We start from the raw sequence: 20,589 nt of genomic DNA on the forward strand, positions 1-20,589 counted from the left end.
TAAAATTTTTTCAGAGGATGCGATCATTCTGGTCAGCACCAAGAATAACAAAGATGGCGGCCAGAGCATTTTACAGCGTATGTAGTTCAGCTGGTTATTGTCAAGTTTCAAGACACGTTTCATCATTGTTTCGGCTTCAGATGACAAAGACATCAGTGAAGCATAACAAAGGATTTCAGATATTTTATCGAGGGTTTTTTGTTTCCGAAGGTTTGTGACGTTCTTTGCATGGTACAAAAAATAAGCAGCGCGGCGTGGATATAAGCTTATGTGACAACATCACAAATACAAGTTTGAAAAGATCAATACGCCTACGCTAAAATTAGTATCATTACTATCCATGCAATACATATAAATCAATATATTAGAAATCCGGATTAGAAAACTCATAAGGTTTCGAAACATTTCTGCCCCCTCAACTGTTGGCTATCGCTACGACTGTTTACAAACAGTCTTCCGCAGTTGTCATATACCGGTATGATTTTCATATATTCATAACTTCATTTCTTTTGTTTATAGTCACATGTGTATTGAATGAAACAAAAGAATATTTTATTTCAAGAACCAGTGCGCTTCTGCGTGGTAATGTAATATCATTGGTGACGTCTACATGAGTAAGGAATACTGGCTAAGTCAATGCCTTCCTAACTCCCCCCTAGGGAATTTGTCGGGTACTTGACGGGCTGTGAGTTCCCATATAAGTACTTATATACAGAGATTTAGAATGACGCTTACGACAAAAGGCAATGTGAAATTGTACCACGTGACCAAGTCTTCATTTACTTGTCATGTGCTATTGATTATTTTTACACAGGAATAAGGTGTCTCTTGTTATGTTCATCTGCCAGATTTATTTTGGACAGTTTTTATCTGTTCACTTCTTAATTGTTTGAGAAAGTCTCCAATTGTGTCTCACGTTTGCCGTTTGCCGCAAACGTGACTCTAAATCTCTCTATTATTCAAAAGTGTATTTGTTCACATAAATATTTTGTTTTGGTTAGTTTCCTTGGCCAAGTACTCAGACACAGAATGGAAAACAAAACTTTCTCCTGATCAATACTGGGTCTGCAGGCAAAAAGGAACTGAGCCGGTAAGACCAAGTAATCCTAATGGGTTATTCCCAGGTGGGGTGGGGAGGTGGGGAGGCTCGACCCCGAGGTCTAACCCCTTTCATATACCATTTTTGACAGACAAGCTATCTCTTTTGTATACTTTCTATTGACAAATGGTTCCCCTTTCACCTACCTTGTTTAATAATTTATTATTGAATGGCTACAATAGTACGTGAGCTCCAACTGGCTGCTATATAAGCCAAGATTTTCTTGTGATGACTGGGCATTGCTAGCTAGTTGTCCCAGGCATTTACAATCTGTGTTTTTAAACAAAAAACCTGATAGTAGACATCCATATTGTGGTCAATTGACAGCTGTCAAAAAAGGCTATCTGCTGACTGTGTCACATGACTGTATCACAGGCTCAAGCATACAACTCATTGAGGTGACCAGTTATTGGTTATTTTAATTATTGATCGTAGGCTCAGGTCCAAAATTTCTCATTGTCAAAGAAACTTTGTCTGGTGGTTTCGATCGCATCCCCAGGTTTAGTTTGTGAACATGACCTTGAATAATCTCTTGTGCAGATGTTGAAAATAATTACTTCTGGTGTTTTTTATTGTATTCATTTTAAGAATAGCTCTAAACAGGCCATGTAATAAATAACTTGTTAACCTTGTCTGTTTGGTTATAACAGAGAAATCTCAGACCTCTGCCTTCATGTATTGTCCGAGCCCTCAGTCTGAGATTTCCCTGTAATGACCTCACTCTTGGTTACTAAGTAGTATTTTACATTGTTATTGAACCTAGATTAATTTACCAGACATACTGATGTAGTAGCTGTACTTAGACTCTTGTGTCTATCCCAGCTGCCATTTCTCAGTGTTTACTATTGATATAATAAAATTCAACTATTTGCTTCCAGCCATGGTCCGGTAAATATGTTGAATTTAAAGGCAAAGGAAAATACAAGTGTGTTTGCTGTGGTAGTGACCTGTTTAGGTAAGCAATCCTGGCATCATATTCCCTCTAGTTAGCCAGTTAGCCTTTTCAAAATGATGATCTTGCGCCAGCAAATCCACTTAGTACTTCCTCTGCCACACCCCTAAAAGATCTTACAATATCTTTTTGGCACATTTAAGATCTCTTCTGTCCAAATTTTCTGATGCTCCCCAATACAGTCAGGAGAATAATGGCGGATAGGATTTATTGTCACAGTACATTATCCATTTAAAGAGCTACTCCTTAAATGTAACTTCATACTACAGAAACCAGTTTAACCTGAGTTTCTTGTCTTGTTAATGCTCCTTTACCTGATAGTTTAATTCTTTTCTTTGGGTACAGCTCATCTGCGAAGTTTGAATCCGGAACAGGATGGCCATCATTTAATGCTGCAATAGAAACAATTAGCTCCAACGATGCAAGTTCTCTTCAATTGTCAGTAGCAGAAAAAACTGACTATAGTCATGGCATGGTCAGAACTGAAGTTCTTTGTCGGCAGGTAAAATGAAGAGTTCTTTCCCTTCGAGGTAGTTACCCCATAAGCAAACGCCTGGAGAGTTTGCTCGCTGGATATGGAGTGCCATTGTTTACTCACATTAATACTTATAAAATTTTGGACTTGCCAATTGCAATGTGCACTTTCTTGATGGGGCAACGCATTTAAAACTTGTTTTTTGCAAAGAGAAGCACAGTACTATGCAGTTTTCTCTTGTTTAAAACTGAGAATAATTCTGTCTTAAAATACCGAGTAAATACTAGTCTCTCTTTTTCTTTAAAGATAATCTGTCATGTAGATCTATATTAGAAGTTATGGTCATATGACTTCATAATGTACTTACTTAGATATAAATATACTCAAACTTTTTTATACTTATTTTTTCATATTACTTGACAGTGTGATTCTCATCTTGGTCATGTGTTCCCAGACGGCCCTGCGCCTACTGGTCTCAGATACTGCATCAACAGCATTTCACTCAAATTTGAACCAGAAAATAACAGTACAAGATCAGATACAACTTGACCTTCAATAGGTGAAATAACCAATTTGTCATTCAGGCAACATATGCACACATAAGAATGGTGCAAATGGAATTTACACAACAAAAATCACCTTTAGTTAGTAACTTATTATTTATGAATTTCCCCTGTAAAAGTCAATCTGAATTAAAGTCAACTTATTCAAAGCAGATTTTCATACCAGGTGTGAATAATGGAGGTGTTGGAGATGAGACAAATAGAAGTCTGCTTGTGTATTCCAATGTTCAACGTTTAATCAAATCGCACAGATTTCGGCCTTACAACTTGTTTTCAGATTACATAATCTTCTCTCCTAGACTAACTACAATACACATGAAACCTAACCTATATCATTAATTGACATTTAGTATTATACCCACGAAATAAATTAAGAAACCCTACATCCTATCAGTTGGTGCGGTTCACTTTGTGACTGTCCCTTTGGCAATCAACGTTGTCATCAACTTGAAATATAATAAAGTGAAGGGATAAAAATACGAAATATGTAAACACACTATTGACGCACAATTCCCAACAGAGAAGCTGGCTGTGGCCAAATTGTTTTAACTGTAACCAGTGTGTAAAGAAAGTAGTGTCCGATAGCCCGGGGCTAGTGGATTTTGCTATTGGGCTAGTGAATTTTGTTCTTAACTTGCCCGACAGGCTAGTGAAGTATTTTCGAGAAATTCAAATTATAGAAGAACTGTGAAATCAATTCTGCTCGGCAAAATGTTTTTAGGGCTAGTTGAAATGACGTTTGGGCTAGTACATGCTAGCTTCAGCTTGCCCAAATGGCAAGCTTTAAAAATGACTTTCTTTGCACCCTGTGTAACTGTGGCACTTTATAAGCACAATGGAAGCAACATTGAGCATAAGGAAATAAAATTAAAGACATATTTTAGTTAACAAAATAGAGTGATTTTACTTAACCCATGAAATAGGTATTAGACTACTATGTACTAATACACGTATGCACTAACTTCATTCTCGTCTCTTTTGTCTACTTTTAGCTATTTTGCATTAGTTGTTAATAGTATCTGTTTCACAGGTTAAGTAATATTACTCTACACTCATTGTCATCATTATTATTATTATAATAGATGAACCCCTAAGGGAAATGAGTTGACAATAGTGACCTTAAGATATACCGTTTCTGCCTACAGGTACGGGTAGGTGACCATGTTGGCTACGTAGTTAAATAAAAGGTGACCATTATTTCTCAGATGAGATGTTGGCATTACTGTTCTAGCTGGTGGCCTACCCGTTTTTCTGTGCTGAGAGGCAATTTACCTGTATTCATGGCTATCCACACGCGTTATTTACCTGTACTTGTACACTGAAACAGTGTATCTTAAGGTCTCGAATAACTGGACAAAAAGTAACATGTAAATAGAATTTGCAATTTTTTCTCTTATTTTTTAATTTGTACATTTTCCTAATGTGTAACAGATGTTGACAATAAATAACATGACAATGTATTTCATAACATTAGGTTGTAGCAAATTAAATTAATTTTTATATGGTTAACTATTTGTTATTATTTGGGTTTGCAAATCTAGCTACAGTTGCACATTCACTTTATTAATTAATAATTCTACCCTTTACTTTCTTTTATAACCCAGCTTCTACCTCAATGTATAAAGAATCATGTATTATTAATTTTGCAGTAGTGTAACATTATTACAGAATTCATGCTTTATTAGTATAATACAATATTATGAAATGGAGTGATTGAATTTCAGAAATTCAGGCACACCATCACAAAACAAACAAGCCATTTAAACTGAAAAATTAATTTGTATGTATATAAGTGTTTAACTCCTATAATACTTCATGAAAGCAAAAACTCAGATGAACTGATAATTCTCTGGTTCAAGTTTTGACTTCATGTGAAAACCTGCTACTGGTTTGAAATTTACTTTCTTTTGTTTGAAACATGCTATCGTACCCAAAAACATCATTGCCACATGTCCTATTCATGGGTATCCTGTGGATTTTGCTTTGCTTCTATGCGTACTGCCTTCTGTCTTGCTCGAAAGATATACACACCATTTTGAATTATGTCACCAGTCAGTTATGCCATTCCTTAGTGGTGCACCCGGCCCCCTCCTAAGAAAAATCCTGGATCCGCCCCTGCTATGACAGTAGCCGGGTGTCACTGGGTGAAATCCCCAGGCCCCCAGCCTTAAGTGACAGCTATGATTGGGTGATAAATATAGTTTGAGAAAAATTTAGGGCTTCAAGAAAATGAAGTTCCTCTGAAATACAAAATAATATTTTAGCACTCTTAAAAACTCTATAGAAAAGGCGGATTTTACTTTGCCTGTTCACAGACCTTCTATGTTCTCTTTAAAGTCTTTAAAGCACCACAGATAACCTTGCACTTATAATTTCTTCTGGCCTGGTGAAAATGGATTCTTCTCATTAAGGTGCATTGAGCTTAGAGTGTGATTAACAACTCTGTGGTGTGCTTCATCTGCTCGTATGGCCAGGATAGCATCTCGCATAACAGCTCCTTCCTGTAAGAAAATTATATAGAAACTCAGAGCTACAGACTGAACAATATTAGAGACCTTTATATTTAAAGACAAGTACAACTACAAGTGAAGAATTTCTCAATACTTCTACTAGCGCCAGCATGAGCCAGCATCATTTTGGCAAGAAAACGTGATACTTGTCGTCATTCTACTACGAGTTTTAGCAAGAATGTCGCAATGGCAGAAACAAGTTATCACATGTTAAAAGTTTTATGATTTGCGATCGGGAGAGGGCTTAACCTCCTCCAATAAAGATAACAGTGCTAACTTTTCTGCTGAAAAAAAAAAAAGTACAATGAAGCATTCTGGGGTGTCTACTTATACGCAAAAAACTTTAAATCAAATCTCGTTCTCGTAGAGTTGTCGTCCTTGAATCTTAAAATCTCTATTGTTGTGTAGTGAGGAGGGTGCTTTACTGAGTTTAATAATCTTTGAATTCTACTTATCCCCTATAACTGTGATAATCTCCTTTCATTTAATACATTCTTTGACTATTTAATAAATTCATTCGCTCCACAGTTCTTATGTCAAATGATTTTCATATCTTTATCCTTTTGTGGGTTTATAATAAATCAACTCAATGGCCCACTCCCAGTTGGCTTGTTTGGTCAATAACTAGCAGAGCACCGCACCGATATTTACAGAGACAAGGGTTCAAATCCCGTACATGCCTTTCTTTTTTCAGGCTTTCTTTCCACAACTGCAAAACTTGTGTCAATAACTGTGATCTTCAATTAATAAAATTCTTCTTAACCTGTTGCTTCCAATAATGCTTCAGTGTTTTACCATTTCTCCTGAGCTACAAATATCTGTGTAAAATTCAGTTGTGCAGTCAACTATTTGTGCTGGAGAGATGTTGTCAGTAAATGGTTCAAGTTTGCTGTTACCCCCTTTCTCTTCCTTTCTTGGCACATATTTTTCATAGTCAGCCATGGATTTTCTTCCACACTCTTTAAAAATTCCCTCTAAGAAATTTTAATTTTCAGGAAAATTTTCTTAAAATACCTTTAACTTCCAGTAGTTAATAGCCAGAGGAGGTGCAGGCTTTGATTTCCAAATCGGTAGAGTTCCGTCATCAATGCACTGTGAAAATTTTACACGAATGCTTTAACTGAATAATAATATTTATCACATATTTATGCCCATGAATTGAAATTTTTTGAATAAAAGAACCTGGCTATAAAGACGGAATTTTTTTTTTACTTTTCTCCCATCCATTTTATTCATTATATGTATACTGTAAATTTTATCCAGTTTGACAGGTGCCTGGAATGGGGCCTCATGGCAGGGGTTTAATAGTTTGTGAACCTTGACATATTGCCCTAATATCCACATACAAATTCTCCAAACTGGCGTCTATACATTTTTTTAGGAATAGTTGAGAGAATTTGGTTTAAGATCAAATCATTCTCCCTTTGGTAATCAAGTAATTCTCATAACCTTTACTCTTGATAATCTGCTGATGTTGTTAGGAGAAAAATAATGTTGGTCACTTTAAGTGATACATTTGTATTCCTGCATTATTGGAATGAACTCTACCTTCAATCTTGGACAAAAAGTGCTTAGAATTTTGCAGTTTCTTACCCACAGAATGCCTATCAGACAGATTTGGTACCCCTATAACCTCTCCCCTTGTCCCACCCTAGCCAATGTTGTTCAGTCAAGGACAAAAATGACCCAGCCAGACTTCAGCATATTTGTTTTGGAGAGGAATGGGGATTATTAATTTTGTCACTAGTTGTCAGTGCTTGAAGAGCTTCGTCTTGAAACTAGACAAGGCAAAAATCATTTTTCTAATTAACATTTTTTTCCAAGATTGTAGCATCTAGCCAGCTTGCCAGAACAGTGCAAGCCCATGGATCCACCAGGATGGCCCCACCTTCTCAAGTGAGGCAGCTGATGGTTAACTTAAAAAGGTTATTCACCTTTAAGCAGTAGGTGTAAGTCTTCACTGCTTCCTCCTCTAAGTATCCAACAAATCTGTGACAAAATCTGGGGCTTAACATGTATGCTATGAAGAAGCAGTTTACAAAAAGACCTGTTTAAATAGGAAAAGAAAAAAGGTGTAGGTATAATAAAGATTTTGATTGCATCATACATTAACTCCCCTGGAGGGGTGGAGGTACTCCCTATGATGGCCTATACAGGAAGGCTCCGCCCGAAAGGGGTACCTTTTTCAGGCTTCAGGTATATGAAAGGGTAGGGATTTCACAAGTTTAAGTACGAGAAAGGGTAACTGTCATTTCCTTTTATGAAAGGCCCAAAAGGGCTGACAAATGCATTTTATCACTGTGAAAAAGTTGGGGAAATGTTCTGGTTTTGTAATTTACTCCTATTTTAAATACAGTGCCTTCACTGCAGTTAAAGGGATCGAAAGTTCTAATTACTCTGGGTATATGAAAGAGATACCATTTGTCAATAGAAGGAATATAGAGGGAGTACCTTGTCAAAAATGGTAAATAAAAGGATAAAAGGGGTTGGCCCTTTGGGCAGAGCTTTCCTGTGGATTAAACTAGAAAGGGATAACCTCCTTTATCTCCTTTTCACTTTACCATGGATTTGTGAACAAACAGTTATTACTATTATTATTATTATTATGTTGTAACCCGAGCCACCAAACCCCAACCCCCCACCCCCTGGTTAAGTCCGAGTGGGCATTAGGCAAAATCTGCCTCATCCCAATGCAGTTACTCACAATCACGTTTGGGCGGATATTTGAGTTAATTATTAAGGAAATTAAAGTGTTCCTGGGACCTCTTGCTTGTCTCCACTTCTCAGGGTTCTCGCTGTGTTGCATTGCTACTAAGCCTTAGAAAAGCTTGTGGAGGAGGAGGAGGCAGAGGCAATATGAAAAAAAACATAAGCATGGCACTAAAATTCGAGCTAAATAACAGGTTACACATTTCACCTGCATTAAAATGCCTTAAACCCAGTAAGTCTTGAAAATTAATCGCGAAATAATTTTTTTGTACAACTTACCCTGAGCCAGAAGTATAACTCCTCGGAAGAGAATTCCAGGTTCTTTTAGTTCCAAGGCTGTCATCAAATGCATCCGCTCATTTTCAGCTTCCTCTAAAAAAGTTTGATGAAAAGTTTTAAGTACCTAAAACTATAAAACTAAGTTTTCGAGTACATTTATCATAATGACAAGTTTCCGGGACATGGCATGAGTGCTCAAATATGACAGATGTACTGAAGTGTTATAAATACGTAGGCAGATTAATTATATTATTGTCAAAATACTAGCAAATTTTGAAAAGACTAGCAATAGCCCATTATTAGTACTTAAAAACGTACCTTGGTTAAACCTATTAATTTAAGACAGTTTGATTGGTGCTTGTTGGAGTAAATAAATATTTGAATTTTGCATGGCCCTTCATTTCACTGGAAATATTACCTAGTAGTGTGTGAATCCACCCATGGTCTCTTGTTAGTTTCCTGAGGGAGTGAAAGTGTCGAGCCATCGCCGCAATCATCCCTGGTACACCTGCCACTGTCTCCAACATAATAATGCGGCTGTTGATAATCAAAGGACACAAAAACATACGTCAAAGCAAGTGCCAGTATCAAAAAAATAATAATGTATGAGTCTGAATTAACACAAATTATAGCTGTTTTATGGTCTTGAGATTCATCGAACAAAAATCTACCACTACTCTTTTTTACGACTTCTACTAAAGTAACTACTACTACTACTACTGCTGTTGCTGCTGCTGCTACTACTACCACATCATAATAATAATAATAATAATAATAATAATAGCCATCATCATCATCATCGTAATCATATAATCATAATAATAATTAAACATTTTTAGAGTGCTTTTTCTTAATAATTCAAAAGTGCTGTTTACTTTAGGTTTACTCATTGTACAACATTTCTGTGAATATAAATAAGACGACAAAGAATTGAGGGAAAATATTCACAGCTGATGTAATTAAACAAATAAATACTTAAGTAGTAAAATTGCTTTTGTGCAGAGAAAAATGAAGTTGCCTTAGAGGCCATGAAATTTGAAATGACTGATTGACTTACTTTAGCCACTTATTCTCTGTCATCTTTCCCACTTTGTACAAGGAAATAATATCAAATGCTATCCTCAGAAATTGTACTGAACCATAGGCAAGCTTAAGTTAAACAAGGAAACTATTATTAATAATACCTCATAGGCAATTTAAACATTAACTGAAACATCTAAAAACTTTATTTGATTATGACTGTAATCCATGCCAGGTGGCTGTTTTTACACTTAAGTGACAGACTATCTGACTCAGAAGTATAATAGATAATCTAGCCGTCTTAATGTGACCCAGCAGGGGCAATGAATTATCAGTCTGATTACATCTGTCTGTTTATCTGTCTATTTCAAAATTTGAGACAGATAATCTGTCTCTTTAAGTGTGAACACAGACATTGTAGGGATGGAAGGACACACAAACCAAATCATTCACATCAGCATCCATGGCTTTTATCCCAGAACAGGGCAGTCACTACGTGCTTTAAAGGGCTGGGGGCATGGAATTTCCCCCAGGAACTTGTAAAATTTAAGGAGTATAAAAAAATTTCTCTTCTTTTCTGTGTCTATAGAGAGCTTAAGATTCTGAGACAAGTAAGATTACGACTATGAGATTTTCCCAATACTAAGCAGTGCTCGAGTGTGAACCAGCGTCATTTTGGCGGGAAAAGGTGGTAGCCACCATCATTTCTACCATGAATTTTAGTGCAAATGTTGTGGTGGCAAAAAACAAGATTCATAACAAACGTTAGTAGTTTTATCATTTTGCGATCGAAAGAGCACGCAACCTCCTTCACTAAAGATAACAGTGTGAACCTTTCTAGTGGAAAATGGTAAAATGAAGTTCTCTGGGAAGTCTACATTAATGAGAATACGCGAAAAAACTTTACGTCAATTCTTGTACTCGCAGTCGTCCTTGTCCTCGAATCTAAAGGTCTCTTATGTCTCCATAATATTAACAGCCAGAAAAGCTTTTCAACCCTTAAAAGCATATTCTCTATGCGGGTAACCAGAAAAATCACAGTTTGGTTGCAATCGATTGGGAAATCCAGATTTACTTTTTTACAAAGAATTTCAGATTTTGCAATTGAACGCAAAACCCGAAAATGGATTTCACTTTCAAGAAATCCGTCCTCAGGGTGGATTTCAATTAACAAATCCAAATTCGGATTTCCTTCTTTACTGTTCGATTGGGAAATCCGAAAGAGGATTTGCAAAACTATTCTTTTGGACAGTGGTCTTCTTTTTGCTAATTATGCATGCGGGTGCAAAACTCCTGTTCCTAGTTCTTAATCCTTTCTTCGATATAATTCCAAAAAAAACAACAGCAAAAAAGGGAAAACTCAAGAAGAGATATCTCTGCAGCATTAAAATCTAAATCCAGATTTCTCAATCATAAGCACCCTTTGTAACTCTCATGCATACAACGATAATAACTGCAAAATTTTTATTGTACCTTGTCAACTTTAGTTACTGGGTCTTCATGGGTAATTTTTACACTGTGCAAATCATCTTCTGACCTGAAATATAACACATTATAATAGTTAAATGAAAATATAAAAATAACTAAAACTTAATTGGAACTGTAGGAAAAAAAAACAGGAAAGCTTCCTTGCAGTTAAATAAAATACATAAGGGGCTGAATAGGTTAAGCGCTGCGTTATAATTAATACCCAATAAAGAAAACATGAATCCCTAATGATATGTGTTCCGCTGTCTGGAAAACACATATCACTAGCGATATGTGTTTTCCAAGTAGAGGAACACATATCAATAGAGGTATGTGTTCCCCTACTGGGGAAACACATAACCCTAGTAATATGTGTTCTCCCAACTAGGAACCACATATCCGTAGTGATATGTGTTCCCAGACCTGGGAAACTCATATCCCAAGTATAAAATATGTGTTATCCCACTTAAAAAACACGTATCCCTAGTGATATGTGTTCCCACACCTAGGAAACACTTATCCCGAGTGATATGTGTTCCCCCACCTGGGAAACACATATCCCTGGTGATATGTCTTCCCTTACCTTGGAAACACATATCCCTAGTGATTTGTGTTCCCCCACCTAAGAAAAACATATCCCTAGTGATATGTGTTCCCCTACCTGGGAAAAACATATCACTAGGAATATGTGTTCACCCACCTGGGAAACACATATCCCTGGTGATATGGGTTCAATTACCTTGGAAACACATATCCCTAGTAATATGTGTTCCCACACCTAAGAAACATATATCCCTGGTGACATGTGTTCCCCCACCTGGAAAACACATATCCCTAGTGATATGTGTTCCCCCACCTGGAAAACACATATCCCTAGTGATATGTGTTCTCTCACCTGGAAAACACGAATTCCTAGTGATATGTGTTCCCCTACCTGGAAAACACATATCCCTAGTGGTATGTGTTCCCCCACCAGGGAAACACAAACCCCTAGTGATATGTGTTCCCCCTCCTGGGAAACCCATATCCCTAGTGATATGTGTTCCTCCACCTAGGAAACACATATCCCTAGCGATATGTGTACAATCACGTGGGAAACACATATCCATAGTGATATGTGTTCCCCTACCTGGGAAACATCTATCCCTAATGCTATGGGTTCCCCCACGTGACAAACACAAATCCCTAGTGATATGTGTTCCCCCACCTGGGAAACAGATATCCCTAGTGATATGTGTTCCCCCACCTGGGAAACACATATCCTTAGTGGTTTGTGTTCCCCCACCTGGGAAACACCTATCCTTAGCGATACGTGTTCCCCCACCTCGGAAACAGATATCCCTAGTGATATGTGTTCCCCCAGCTAGGAAACGCATATCCCTAGTGATATGGGTTCCCCCACCTGGGAAACACATATCCCTAGTGGTATGTGTTTCCTCACCTGGGAAACACATATCCCTAGTGGTATGTGTTCCCCCACCTGGGAAACACATATCCCTAGTGATATGTGTTCCCCCACGTGGAAAACACATATCCCTAGTGATATGTGTTCCCCCACGTGGAAAACACATATCCCTAGTGATATGTGTTCCCCCACCTGGGAAACACATATCCCTAATAAAATGTGTTCACCCACCTGGGGAACAGATATCCCTAGTGGTATGTGTTCCCCCCCCTGGGAAACACAAATTTGTAGTGGTATGTGTTTCCCCACCTGGGAAACAGGTATCCCTAATGATATGTGTTCCCCCACCTGAAAAACACATATCCCTAGTGGTATGTGTTCCGCCAACTGGGAAACACATATCCCTAGTGATATCTGTTCCCCAACCTGGGAAACACATATCCCTAGTGATATGTGTTCCCCAACTTCAGAAACACATATTCCTAGTGATATGTTTCCCCCACCTGGGAAACACATATCCCTAGTGATATGTGTTCCCTCGCCTGGGACACACATATCTCTAGTGGTATGTGTTCCCCCACTTGGGGAACATATCAATAGTGATATGTGTTCCCTCACCTAGGAAACACATATCACTAGGAATATGTGTTTTCCAGGTGGGGGAATACATATCACTAAGGATATGTGTTCCGCACGTGGGGGAACCCATATTCAAAGTGATATACATTCCCCCGACTGGGAAACACAAATCCCTAGTGGTATGTGTTCCCCCACCTGGGAAACACATATCCCTAGTGATATGTGTTCCCCCACCTGGGAAACACATATTACTAGTGATATGTGTTCCCCCACTTGGAAAAAACATATCCCTAGTGATATGTGTTCCCCCACCTGGGAAACAGGTATCCCTAATAATATGTCTTCCCCCACCTGGGAAAGACATATCCCTAGTGGTATGTGTTCCGCCAACTGGGAAACACATATCCCCAGAGATGTGTGTTCCCCAACCTGGGAAACACATATCCCTAGTGATATGTGTTTCCCCAGCTAGGAAACGCAGATCCCTAGTGATATGGGATCCCCCACCAGGGAAACACATATCCCTAGTGATATCTGTTCCCCCACCTGGGAAACACATATCCCTAGTTATATGTGTTCCCCCACCTGGGAAACACATATCCCTAGTGATTTGTGTTCCCCCACCTGGGAAACACGTATCCCTAATGATATGTGTTCCCCCACCTGGGAAACACATATCCCTAGTGGTATGTGTTCCCCCACCAGGGAAACACATATCCCTACTGATATGTGTTCCCCCACCTGGGAAACACATATCCCTACTGATATGTGTTTCCCCACCTGAGAAACACATATCTCTAGTGATATGTGTTCCCCCACCTGGGAAACAGATATCCCTAGTGATATGTGTTCCCCCACCTGGGAAACATGTATCCCTTGTGATATGTGTTTTCTCCACCTGGGAAACACATATTTTTAGTGGTATGTGTTCCCCCACCTGGGAAACACATATCCCTAGTGATATGTGTTCCCCCACCTGGGAAACACATATCCCTAGTGATATGTGTTTCCTCACCTGGGAAACACATATCCCTAGTGATATGTGTTCCCCCACCTGGAAAACACATATCCCTAGTGATATGTGTTCCCCCACCTGGGAAAGACATATTCCGAGTGGTATGTGTTCCCCCACCTGGGAAACACATATCCCTAGTGATATGTGTTCCTCCACCTGGGAAACAGATATCCCTAGTGATATGTGTTCCCCCTCCTGGGAAACATGTATCCCTAGTGATATTTGTTCCCCCACCTGGGAAAGACATATTCCTAGTGGTATGTGTTCCCCCACCTGGGAAACACATATCACTAGTGATATGTGTTCCCCCACCTGGAAAACACATATCCCTAGTGATATTAGTTCCCCCACCTGGAGAACACGTATCCCTAATGATATGTGTTCCCCCACCTGGAAAACACATATCCCTAGTGGTATGTGCTCCCCCACCAGGAAAAGACATATCTCTAGTGGTATGTGTTTCCTCACCTGGGAAACACATATCCCTAGTGGTATGTGTTCCTCCACCTGGGAAACACATATCCCTAGTGAAATGTGTTCCCCCACGTGGAAAACACATATCCCTAGTGATATGTGTTCCCCCACCTTGGAAACACATATCCCTAGGGGTATGTGTTCCCCCCACCTGGGAAACACATATCCCTAGTGATATGTTTCCCCCACCTGGGAAACACATATCGCTAGTGATATGTGTTCCCTCGCCTGGGACACACATATCTCTAGTGGTATGTGTTCCCCCAACTGGGAAATATATCCCTGGTGATATGTGTTCCCCCACCTGGGAAACACATATTTGTAGTGGTATGTGTTTCCCCACCTGGGAAACACATATCCCTTAAGATATGTGTTCCTCCACCTGAGAAACACATATCCCTAGTGATATGTGTTTCCTCACCTGGGAAACACATATCCCTAGGGCCATGTGTTCCCCCACCTGGGAAACACATATCCCTACTGATATGTGTTCCCCCACCTGGGAAACACATATCCCTAGTGGTATGTGTTCCGCCACCAGGGAAACACACATTTGAAGTGGTATGTGTTCCCCCAACTGGGAAACACATATCCCTAGTGATATGTGTTCCCCCACCTGGGAAACACATATCCCTAGTGATATGTGTTTCCTCACCTGGGAAACACATATCCCTAGTGATATGTGTTTCCCCACCTGGGAAACACATATCCCTAGTGATATGTGTTTCCTCACCTGGGAAACACATATCCCTAGTGATATGTGTTTCCTCACCTGGGAAACACATATCCCAAGTGGTATGTGTTCCTCCACCTGGGAAACACATATCCCTAGTGATATGTGTTCCCCCACGTGGAAAACACATATCCCTAGTGATATGTGTTCCCCCACCTGGGAAACACATATCCCTAGTGGTATGTGTTCCGCCACCAGGGAAACACACATTTGAAGTGGTATGTGTTCCCCCAACTGGGAAACACATATCCCTAGTGGTATGTGTTCCCCCAACTGGGAAACACATATCCCTGGTGATATGTGTTCCCCCACGTGGAAAACACATATCCCTAGTGATATGTGTTCCCCCACCTGGGAAACACATATCCCTAGTTATATGTGTTCCCCCACCTGGGAAACACATATCCCTAGTGATATGTGTTCCCCCACCTGGAAAACACATATCCCTAGTGATATGTGTTCCCCCACCTGGGAAAGACATATCCCTAGTGGTATGTGTTCCCCCACCTGGAAAACACATATCCCTAGTGATTTGTGTTCCCCCACCTGGGAAACAGATATGCCTAGTGATATGTGTTCCCCCACCTGGGAAACATGTATCCCTAGTGATATTTGTTCCTCCACCTGGGAAACACATATCCCTAGTGGTATGTGTTCCCCCACCTGGGAAACACATATCCCTAGTGATATGTGTTCCCCCACCTGGGAAACAGATATCCCTAGTGATATGTGTTCCCCCACCTGGGAAACATGTATCCCTAGTGATATTTGTTCCCCCATCTGGGAAACACATATCCCTAGTGGTATGTGTTCCCCCACCTGGGAAACAGATATCCCTAGTGATATGTGTTCTCCCACCTGGGAAACATGCATCCCTAGTGATATGTGTTCCCCCACCTGGGAAACACATATTTGTGGTGGTATGTGTTCCCCCACTGTGGAAACACATATCCCTAGTGATATGTGTTCTCCCACCTGGGAAACACATATCCCTAGTATACGTGTTAACCCCACCTGGGAAACACATATTTGTAGTGGTATGTGTTCCCCCACCTGGGAAACACATATCCCTAGTGATATGTGATCCCTTACCTCGGAAACACATATCCCTAGTGATATGTGTTCTCCCACCTGGGAAACATGTATCCCTAGTGATATGTGTTCCCCCACCTGGGAAACACATATTTGTAGTGGTATGTGTTCCCCCACCTGGGAAACAGATATCCCTAGTGATATGTGTTCCCCCACCTGGGAAACACATATTCCTAGTGATATGTGTTCCTCTGTATCGTTTTAATTATGCAGGACATGATTAAAACAATGTCTTTGACAAGGTTTTTTTATGGTTTATTTTTTTTCTGTTTTCTCCAACAATTTCTCGCTGGCGAAAACCTTAAAGTAGCCATCTTTTGATAACCCTGCATTTTTCGGATATCCCAATCATCTCCTAAATTTGACGTGCTTTGTATACTATTTGTCCAGAAATTTTGGTGAAAATTACTAGGTGACAAATGGTACATAATGGCTTCATTTTTCACACCAAAAACAGTGGTAGCATTGAGTTGTACATGTACTATTTGCAAAATACGGATATACTTTTCTCTTTCTCACTAAAGAAAGCTGGGTGCTTGTAATCCATGCAAATGGTAAGAAAGTTTTGGTCATTTTGGCCTTGGAGGGGATGTGCTCTGGATTTCAAGTGACGGGGATAATCCAATGAAGGCAAAAATGAAAACCCAAAAGAAATCCGTCAACCAAAATTTAACCCTCAAAAAATCCGATGCTGAATTTCTGAGCCGTATTAACAAGTTTGGTTGTACTTTATTCGCAGAACTATGCAAGTGCAATACGTGGGCAATCCCACCAGTTGTTTTGAATTAACCCCCAAAAAACCTTACTTAAATTAAGCCACCAAAAAAAATATTTGGTAAATTTTCTACCCAAAAAATCCCCGAATTGAAAATTTCGAACCCCCCAAAAATCCTTGGATCATCCCCCTGTCCCTTTTACTATATGGAGTACCTCCGTGGATGTTATGGTAAAAGCAAGAAAAGTACTACTTTTTTCCCATAAAATTTCCACCAGAATAAACTGATCCATTTGCATTCTAAAAGGATTGACCAGGTTTTCCACACAAATTGTAAGTGCTCTGGGTCAACACAAAATCTCATAATTTTTTGTGAGATTAGAGCCAATCAAAAAAAGAAGTGATAGAGAAAGATTTACACTGTATATAATGAGTTATAACGCTCATTGTTTTCTTTTCTTACCAAATAGGATGAGGCATCCTGTACACTTCATTACCCAGTGTGCGATCATCATCTCCTTCAGCTTCTTTAATCTGTTCCCTCTCTTTAAAATGTGGTAGCTGCTTCTCAGTGTGCACGGTACTCGTCGACAACAGACAAACCTGGTAAATACAACTATGTCAACACAGATATTCAGAAATTATGTATCCCACAAGAGAGCCTGCTGCCAGGTGGGGAACTCCCCCAGGGTAGTTTTATATGGGGAGGCTCTGGCCCCCAAGGCCAACCCCTTACCTAGCTGGCTTTATACAGGGTTCACACCAAAAATTGCAACAATTAATTTTTTAAGGACATTTCAATTACATTTCAAGGACCACATCAGATTTTCAAGGACCACCTACTAGGATTATAATTTCACAGAAAAATGCACATTCCCAGTCCACTCTAAATAAGACTTTATGGCTTGAACTGTTTGCTTTGCCAACTTCTCTAAATTTTTCAGTTCACTTGTCTTAAATTGATATTTAATGATTGCATAAAACATTGCTGCTTTTTGGACAACCAAAAAGCATCAAAAAACTCTCTTCAGGCTACTACATTCAAAGTTGAAGAAAATTCAAGAACTTTTCAAGGACTTGCGCAGATATTTAAGGACTTTTCAAGGAAAATTGGATTTTAAGGAAATTACATACTGATGACGTAAAAACGGTCTGGAATCCAATCATAAGTGCTGATTGTACGACAGAGTAGTTACATTGTTTTAGCTATTGTTTATGAATGACAGACAAAAGACAAAAAGCTAAAAAGGTCAAATGTAAATGCGATGAATCTATAACGAAACAGTCAATATTTGTGGAATATATTCTTCTCTAGAAGAAGCATTTGAGTTTTGCTGGAGCTCACTCACAGGTTAACATAACACTTTACGAAAATCAACCAGGAGAAACATAAAATTGAACAAATTTGCATTTGGAACCCCATGACTACTGGATTTATTATGTAAACATTGATATACGTTGTCAGTATGGAATTTCTGATGTTCCTTCTCGTGAAACATCCCAGTGGCGAGGAGCGAGGAGAAACGGCTGTTTTCGCAGGCTACAGAAAAGGTAACCCTTTCACATACCTTCTATTAGCCAACGGTACACCTTTCATATTCCTAGTTTAGAACTTTGCATCCCTTTCAACTGATGTACAATGTAAATGCACTGTGTTCAAAATATGAATAAATCAAAACCAGAAAGTTTTCTCAACTTTTTCACAGGCATAAAATGCATCTGTTAGTCTTTAGGGGTCCTTTTACTGACCGAAAAGACAGATTTCCCTACTCCTTCATTTACTTCAAGTGAAATCCGTACCCTTCTTATATGGCTGAACCCTAAAAAAGGTACCTCCTTTGCGGCAGAGCCTTCCCATATAGGCCATTATAGGAAGTAGCCCCCCCCCCGCCCCGCCCCCCTTCCTGGGAGAGCTCCTTTCAATATGGGGCAGGTGTATGTGTTGGTAACTATGACGATTGTTAAATCCTGACAATAATTATTTAAGGGAAGGAAAGTAATACAATGATACCTTTTAAAGGCTCAAAAATGCAAGCCCTTCCTGATATTTATGCATCAGTCAATTCCAGCTGTGCCCAGCCCCCCTCCCCCCCACCCCCAGGCTGATCCCAGGGCATTACCATTTGTTTTGCCTTGGATGGCAAATTCCCGGGGGTGGGGACTCTTGAGCTGTCAAATCCCCCGAGCTGGGGATGAAAAAGAGGGCAAATGCCCCGTCCTCTGTCAGCTTGCACAGTCGAATAGTGCCATTTAAGCATTTTAATGTGCGATTTTTTGTTTCAATTAACGTCTTCCTTTGTAATAGCGCTAGGATTCTTAAGACTGCACACCACGACGACATTAACAGAGTGCTATAAAGTTATATGTTATGTCGAATAATTTTATAAATATGGAAGGATGATCTTCAAAATTTGAAGATCATCCTTCCATATAATGGCTATCAACAGAAATTTGATTCAATTTGATTCATGTCCTGTTAGCTCCCAATTTTGCCATGTGATTCTGGCTTAATACGCAATGAAAAAATGCATGCATAAAATTGAGAACATGTCTTTACAACCCTCTACAATTTTTTCCTGTCCTTGATAATTACACCAATATGCTTGTTTAAAATATTTCCATTAAAATCCTAAGTGTAGTTATATTCTGATAGGAAACTGCGTGCATATCAAAAGCTTGGGAATAGCCCCGGGGTTGGCAAATGCCCGGCCCCCGGGCAGAGCAGAATTGGCAAATGCCCCGCAGCAGTCCGGGGGGGCCTGGCCGCAGCTGGAATTGACTGAGATGCATTATGAACAGGTGTTTTTTTTCTTCATTGTCAAAACCTTGTCAAGTAGTTCAGATGTTTGGATTAAATCCTCGGTTTTATCTAAGAAAATTTAACTGTATCAAAGGATCAAATATTTATAACAAAAGTGGTAAATCCTATTTGAGGAGTAAGCACCTAATACACGACATACTGACCATACTGACTTTCCAATGCTTCAGCTTGGGTTCCCCCACAACCCGGCATGATCCTCTTACGTAAGCATAATAGAACGCTAATTTTTACTGTAACTTCTAATAATCTATTGCATTCTCAGCTTACTATCAACACTCAAAACCTAGCGCACGACGACAACTCTAAGCTTACTGTGGATTTTCGAAGAGCTGCAACCAGTTGACCGCCATTTTCAGTTCGAATTCCAAACCGCGGCAAGATGATGCACCGAGAACCTGACGATCTGAGCACCGTTCCCACCAGAGAGGATGCAAGTCTTGTAGACTTCGTAGAAAACATTTTTCACTTTTTACACATCTAGAAGAGATTTGAAAGCCAGCGATGGGAAATGACCTTCCTTTCCAGGACACGAACCTTAAGCGTTGTATCGTTCATCCGAACTACAGTACTGCAGGCTCTCTTATTTGCAAACATTCACGACACTTGCATCACTTGTGACGTAGCTTTCCGTGACCAGCGATTGAAGTCGAAAGGTTGGGTCACGCAATTTTAGAAAATCAA

General features: G+C 39.5%; 2 protein-coding genes across 2 annotated transcripts; one reads left to right on the forward strand and one right to left on the reverse strand.

The window, feature by feature from the left end:
- The first annotated feature begins 54 nt into the window (after window positions 1–54).
- On the forward strand, window positions 55–5,243 carry LOC140929312 (peptide methionine sulfoxide reductase MsrB-like). Its single transcript, XM_073379113.1, has 5 exons — window positions 55–210; window positions 1,002–1,090; window positions 1,978–2,054; window positions 2,397–2,553; window positions 2,950–5,243. The coding sequence occupies exons 1-5, from the start codon at window positions 141–143 to the stop codon at window positions 3,073–3,075; spliced, it is 519 nt and encodes a 172-aa protein (XP_073235214.1). The 5' UTR covers window positions 55–140; the 3' UTR covers window positions 3,076–5,243.
- A 156-nt stretch (window positions 5,244–5,399) lies between these two features.
- LOC140929311 (uncharacterized) lies at window positions 5,400–20,436 on the reverse strand. The gene is made up of 9 exons (XM_073379112.1): window positions 20,221–20,436; window positions 17,551–17,690; window positions 11,081–11,144; window positions 9,645–9,736; window positions 9,006–9,124; window positions 8,588–8,680; window positions 7,534–7,646; window positions 6,614–6,691; window positions 5,400–5,590 (listed from the first exon to the last, which is right to left on the reverse strand). Exons 1-9 carry the CDS (start codon window positions 20,365–20,367, stop codon window positions 5,456–5,458), a joined length of 981 nt encoding a protein of 326 aa, XP_073235213.1. The 5' UTR covers window positions 20,368–20,436; the 3' UTR covers window positions 5,400–5,455.
- Between the last annotated feature and the right edge of the window lie 153 nt (window positions 20,437–20,589).

This window comes from Porites lutea, chromosome 3, assembly GCF_958299795.1.
Source record: "Porites lutea chromosome 3, jaPorLute2.1, whole genome shotgun sequence".
Lineage (NCBI taxonomy): Eukaryota > Metazoa > Cnidaria > Anthozoa > Scleractinia > Poritidae > Porites > Porites lutea.